The sequence below is a fragment of the Euwallacea similis genome, chromosome 8 (genome assembly GCF_039881205.1).
Source record: "Euwallacea similis isolate ESF13 chromosome 8, ESF131.1, whole genome shotgun sequence".
In the NCBI taxonomy this organism is placed as follows: domain Eukaryota; kingdom Metazoa; phylum Arthropoda; class Insecta; order Coleoptera; family Curculionidae; genus Euwallacea; species Euwallacea similis.
Window position 1 is genome coordinate 5,057,346 of NC_089616.1, and position 6,133 is coordinate 5,063,478.

Here is a 6,133-nt window from a genome sequence, read left to right on the forward strand (position 1 = left end):
CCTTGGCCCAGTGCGAACAGAAGCATCAAATTTGGTGTGAAATCAAGGAAATTTTATGGATTTCAAGAAATTTATCCATTCATTACCCTGTGACATTTGTAACTGAATTCTTTGTAAAACGCATATTTGTTAAATCTAGATTTGATTATCAAAATAATTTCAATTCAAGGAGTATACAAAAAATCCCGCTTTCCATGTAGCCAGAACTAGTGGCTTCTTGCAATAACATTAATACACGATTAATATACAAACATGATAATCACGCAGCTAGCACGATGGGAGGCAGAAGGACAGATCAATATTTAATCGTTATCACTCTTTTGCAAGCCACTTTAAAATTATTTTTATTGCGAGAAAGTGACGATACTTTTGAAAATCTATTTGAGAAGGATTTCGCGGTAATGGCAACAATGGTGCTCGGAATTAAGAGGGATTTTCTAGAGTCTTTCCAACTCCGCCAGGCTGGCGCCTTGAGCCAAACTTTTGTTGTATTATATTTTCTAAAAATGTCAAAGGAGGGAAGGTACCAATTTTTCCTACTTTTCAAACTTTGAGGGGCGATAACTCTGGCAGACGTGGGGCAATTGCCTTAAAAAATAGCTCAAATTAATCGCCTCAGCGAGCTTTATAAAACGCCGCACTCATTTGGCCATATCTTCTTTAGTTTTCAAGATACGGCATCACTTTAGTTCCTAATTTTTGCATTTTTTAAGTATCGAAAATGGCAACCTCAAGTGAGGTATCCACGGTCAACGTTGGATCTATATGAGTAGATTGAATCGATAAACATCACACAGAAAATTTCGAAAAATATTTAGGAGAGGGGAATTATCTATTTTTCGCCACTTTCCAAACATTGAACGGCGATAGGGCCGGTCTTAGCAAATCTGGTGCCTTGGGCGAAATTTTTAATCTCCCCTGCCCTGCCCCCAAGAATACTCTCTGATCAGGAAAATCCCCTGCCTTATCCCCCCCCCCCCCCCCCTCATTAAAGCCGTACTGTACTCCGCATTAATAATGGTTAATTAAATTGACGTCAAAGATATGAGCATATCTGCTCATTATTGGCGTTTTAACCGTATCAATAATATAAATTAAGCATTTTTTAGATGATTAAAAGTGCGCTAATTATAAGCAGCGAAATTTCGCAAAATTTCGTGTTTACACCCGCGCCAATAAAAATGATTTATCTCGGGAATGGTGCGAAACTAATTAGTGCTTTGATATAGTCGAACGAAGTAAAGTATTGTTTGGGTATGCGAGTCTGAAAAAATCAATAAAAACCGTTGACCGGCGTCCCTTTTTCCCGCAGAATCTTACGATGAAATAATTAAGTGCCTCGATTAATTACTGAAGACCGATAAATTGCACATCATTACCTCACGAGAAAAATACTGTTAAAAATACCCCCGCATACCTCTGGTGTCGAAAGAACAGTACGGGTCGACCCCTCATACGACATAATCCGCCTTAATATAATTTATTACATTATACAACATATTTGTGTCAGATCTTTAACGTTCAAACACGACCAGAACGTGTGGCTCGGATGGATATACTCGCGTTGTTTTGTCAACATCCGTTGAAGAAAACATTTTACCCTTTAGTGCTATCAATGCGTAGTCAATTTGAACTTCAAGTTCTTGGCAAAACAATAATATTATTGGTGATAAGAGAAGTTTACAGTCTAGGAGGCAGCTGCAGAAAAATTGGTAACTTGAGGGTCAGATGCGCTTGTGTGTTCAATAAGTCTTCAGAAATAGAAGTCAAAGTCTGGAATCTTGGCACGCCTATGGGTTTACAGGATTTAAAATTTTCTGAGGGCCTATTATATCATATAAACAGTGGCGTAGTGCATGTTAAAATAACAGCTTTTAGGAACTGAAATAAGTTAAAATTTTTAAGGTTCTTCAAATTGCACCTTTCAATCAGTATTTGTCAATGAGAGCGATAAACATTGCCTCAAAAACGTCCAAATTTTTCACCGGTTAAGCAACGAAATTTGGGGAACCCAATGAGCAATTGTACTTAGAAAAATTAAATGAATCACCTCGACACAAAGAACAAACTTACGAAATCCATTTTATTATTAACAAAAAAAGGTTGACAGAGAGTGAGATAAAAAGCAATAATATCGAGGACGACTTTCTCCAATTACAAACGATCAACACGCATGTAAATATCACAACTACAAACGCGAATAATAATTGTAGAAACTCGCACCGTAAAATTCCCTGAAATGGAAACGTTATAGATAACAAACATCATGAAGAAACGCATCCCTTAGCTACCGACTATTTCACATATACAAAAAACGATCAATACTTTTAATTAAACTTGAACAAAAGTTTCTTCACACCGCCAATATTACCTACAAAGTTTCAAGCAGAGGCCGTTTAATTTGACACCTTCTAGCTTAACCCAATTACAAATGTGACACCACAAAATAAATAAGGATAGACTCAGTCAATATACTGCGCCAACCAACGGAAACCTTCACCATAGCCTTGTCTTTTAAGAATGGAACACATGAAGAGCTCTAGAGGACGACCTGGAAGATCTGTCCTTGGGACTTTGCCCTAAATGAAATGAGGAAATTAGGGTGTAATTGTTTACAACAGAGCAGAACTTGCCTTTCCTGTGGTTTGCCCATAAAGTGCTAAGAAATTCCTAAGTTCATCTTCAGAGGCTGCAGATGGCAAGTCAATTTTATTGCCCAGAATTAAGACTGGACAATTTGCTAAACTTTCATCAGTGAGAAGAGAATCTAATTCCTGTTTGCTCTCCACAAATCTGGAGCGGTCACTTGCATCTACCAAAAACACTATTGCATCTACTGCTGGGAAGTAATCCTTCCACACTCTCCTAGCTAGAATTTTCACTATAAATAAATACATCTCATTAACTACTACTAAATACCTTGTAAATGGCCCCCTAAATCAAAAGTTGTGAACCTCATATTGCCAATAGACAGTTCCTCAGACGCTAAAATAAAAAAACTCACATTTAACTCAACTCTCAAGCCCACAAGACACATTAATAAAAACACTGTTAGCCTTAGCCTTGCAAATAATATTAGTCTTACTAGGATGAAGTGTTGGAAGATGCTGAGCGAGCCGATCATCCTTGAGCATGTGCAACAGTGTGGTTTTTCCTGCATTATCCAGGCCCAGGAAGAGGAGCTTGCCAGATTTCTTCCACAGACCTACAGACACACATGCACATGTTAGTTTGGTCACACTGTCTTACCCGAATTATCCATTAGCGCCTGATCAAACCCATAAGGAATAAAATCAAGTTTATTGTCTTCAAGCAGCTGCTCAATTAAGGTGGCCTTGCCTGAGCTGGACAAGCCCAGAAATATGTATTTTCGCTTTTGATTCAATAGGCCTAGGTTGGTTTTATTGTTTTAATCAAATTGAGTGGTGAAAATTAAACATGAAATCAAGAAGGATTCTTACCTAAATACCCCAAAACTCCAGTAAACCAATCCCAGATAAACATTTTGATCTGCAAGAAAAAACAGAGAATTTAAATCACTTTATTCAAGTTCAAGTGGATGAATGATGACTTGTAGGTCCACGATGACTGGCCAGATTATGATAACACAAGATCCCAATACTTTTAAAGCAGGATAATTAAATAGGACAAGGATTTTTGTACAGGATGTTTGGGGGGTGACGATCTGAATACGAAGTGACAATGTAGAACGTCAGTGAAATTAGCTCTTTGTAAGGAGTTTAAAGCTGCCAAGCGTGGTATGTGATATATATGAGGGTTTATATGTGAGGATAATACGTTTATGTACCTGATAATGAATAATTATAAGAAATATTATTAATTTAGCTAAATTATTTAACTAAAATTAGTAAACTAGCCAACGGAGTTGACACAACTACAGATAATGTCACTGCATTTACGTCAGAGAGCTGTGACTGTCAGCATTGAATTAGAGCGACAAGAGTAGGTTGAAAAAATGTAATATTTCTTATGATGCAAATTTTCCTTTCAATTTACAGTAAATATTTTAAAATCTTAAGGAATTATTGAGTTTTAATTGCTTTATTGCCTTGAATTATTCCATTTTAATCTAGTTTATTCAATTCGTCGGAGTAGCTCAGTGCAAGCTTTTATGGCGCCATCTAACATTCAAACTATAAATCATCGGTTTAAAGGAAACTCCATATGTTTTGATTAACTACCTGGCTTTTTGACAGCTATAATTGAAGATTTATACCATTAATCTTTTATGAATTAATTAATCAACTAAATCGATATAATTAAAACGCTTAAACGTTGGTCCTAATTAAAAAAACTATAAATTCAAATTTCCATTTGTGACGACTTCCATCATCGCTTTATTAAACTCAACTCCCTCAGGAGCAATGGTCAGAAACAGAAATATCCCCAGTCTTCCCATAAAAAACCCTCAAACTTTAAGCCAAACGTTCTTGGATAATTATTTAGGGGAAAATGTTAACGATAACGACTCAGGGACACCAAGGAACTCATTTTCCACAGATGTCAGTGATTTAGAAGGCAAGTAGCCTCACTTTTCCTTTTAGTAAAAAATCTAGTTAATACTTTGTTAAAGATTTTGGAATTCAAGTCACCGAATTAAGCTCTAGCAGCTCTCTGAGCTGGAGCGAGGAATTCGAGTCGGAAACAAGCAAAAAATTACAGTCTGAGCTTGAGAGACTTGATCGTATTGTTCATGGAACTGAGCTAGATTGTTCACCATATGATGTGTCAGAGATTAATGAATGGAAATCCTTTTTTCCTCATCTTTAGTGAGTATTAATCCCATTTAATTGTAATTGATAATAAAAAAATATTTCTTTAGTATTTTGGGTCATTGTACCCCTGCAAACTCTGACACCAGCTCTAATGAGGAGCAGAAACTTACAAAAAACATTAATAAAAAAACAGCTTTTAAACCTGCAAGAAACTATCACTCACTACCTAGAAAACCTCGAAGCCTAGAAATTGACCATTACCTCAAAATATCCTCAATAAAATGCTCTGATTTGAGGCAGAGAAACCCACCACAATCTGTATCTAAACAAAAAACTCAGATTTCTTCTGAATACACATCTTTGCCATTCCTCCCGCCAAAGGTGCAACATCAAAGGAGATTTGAGAGGAGCAAAAATGCAGTGACTTTGCCTCCTATTGAAAATAATTTCCGGTCAATTTCAGCTACTCCAAGACAGACTTCCAGTAAAAGCATGTTCATGCCACTGGATTATCGGCAAAATAGAGTGAAAGATGGAGAAGGAGAAACAGACTTGATGATAAGAAAGAGTTTATTGAAGTTGTTTGATCATATTCCTTTAAGTAACAGGTGATATTTAGTGTGTAATTGATTGTGCTGTGTTGATAGAGCATTGAAAAGCATGTACAGAGACGATAGTTGAGATGAAAATAATATTGTTTGATATTTTCTAGTGGATGTCTTTCATTGCAATTTTTTATGTGGTTTGCTGTGTCAAAATGTGATTTACTTTTAATTACTAGCAAACCATTTGCTATCCCAATCTACTGAGGCCCGATCACCCCTTATAATTTAGATTTGGTTTTGGCCTCTCTTGTGTTAATTCTTAATGTTGTTCAGAGCGCAAATAAAGTGCCAAATATGTTAGAACAACGTGTTGGGAACATTTCTGTTCGTAATATAATTATGTATTCACACAATCATTGTAAATTTGTTTTTCCGTTAGTCAGTAGACCGACCATAATTTCGCTGTCGAGTCGACTATAGGTACTGCCATAGCTTGCTACTTGTCATGAACGGTTATCCAGCGGTGCAGGACTATCCGCTTACCCCTTTCCTGCGAGCCACTTCCAAGAGGTGTGAACGTGGTTCGTTCGTCCCCACAAGCACCGGGCAGTCTATCAGTTCCTTATGCATGTAGCCTAATGAACATAACTGCAATAGCTCGCATCTCCTCAAAACCTTATCTTCGAGTGTTTTTCCTTGGATTAGTGCAAATGCAACTGGTTTTACATGCCACTGTATTTACACACGTTCAACTCATCTGCAACATGTGCATAGCAGCGAGTTGAACGTTCGCCATACACAATGTAATTCGATCCTTGTGAGAGAGATAATGCCTTATCTCTATCATTATAC

At 36.9% G+C, this 6,133-nt stretch overlaps 3 protein-coding genes across 3 annotated transcripts in view; 2 read left to right on the top strand and 1 right to left on the bottom strand.

The window, feature by feature from the left end:
- Positions 1 to 6,133, top strand: part of LOC136410314 (neutral alpha-glucosidase C-like) — a 98,323-nt gene that overhangs the window by 89,478 nt on the left and 2,712 nt on the right. The gene's annotated exons all lie outside the window — the stretch shown is intronic.
- Positions 2,070 to 3,940, bottom strand: Sar1 (Secretion-associated Ras-related 1). The gene is made up of 6 exons (XM_066392461.1): positions 3,809 to 3,940; positions 3,462 to 3,510; positions 3,086 to 3,205; positions 2,920 to 2,985; positions 2,634 to 2,869; positions 2,070 to 2,579 (listed from the first exon to the last, which is right to left on the bottom strand). Exons 2-6 carry the CDS (start codon positions 3,502 to 3,504, stop codon positions 2,463 to 2,465), a joined length of 582 nt encoding a protein of 193 aa, XP_066248558.1. The 5' UTR covers positions 3,505 to 3,510; positions 3,809 to 3,940; the 3' UTR covers positions 2,070 to 2,462.
- LOC136410218 (uncharacterized) lies at positions 4,276 to 5,444 on the top strand. The gene is made up of 3 exons (XM_066392270.1): positions 4,276 to 4,539; positions 4,595 to 4,790; positions 4,844 to 5,444. The coding sequence occupies exons 1-3, from the start codon at positions 4,386 to 4,388 to the stop codon at positions 5,346 to 5,348; spliced, it is 855 nt and encodes a 284-aa protein (XP_066248367.1). The 5' UTR covers positions 4,276 to 4,385; the 3' UTR covers positions 5,349 to 5,444.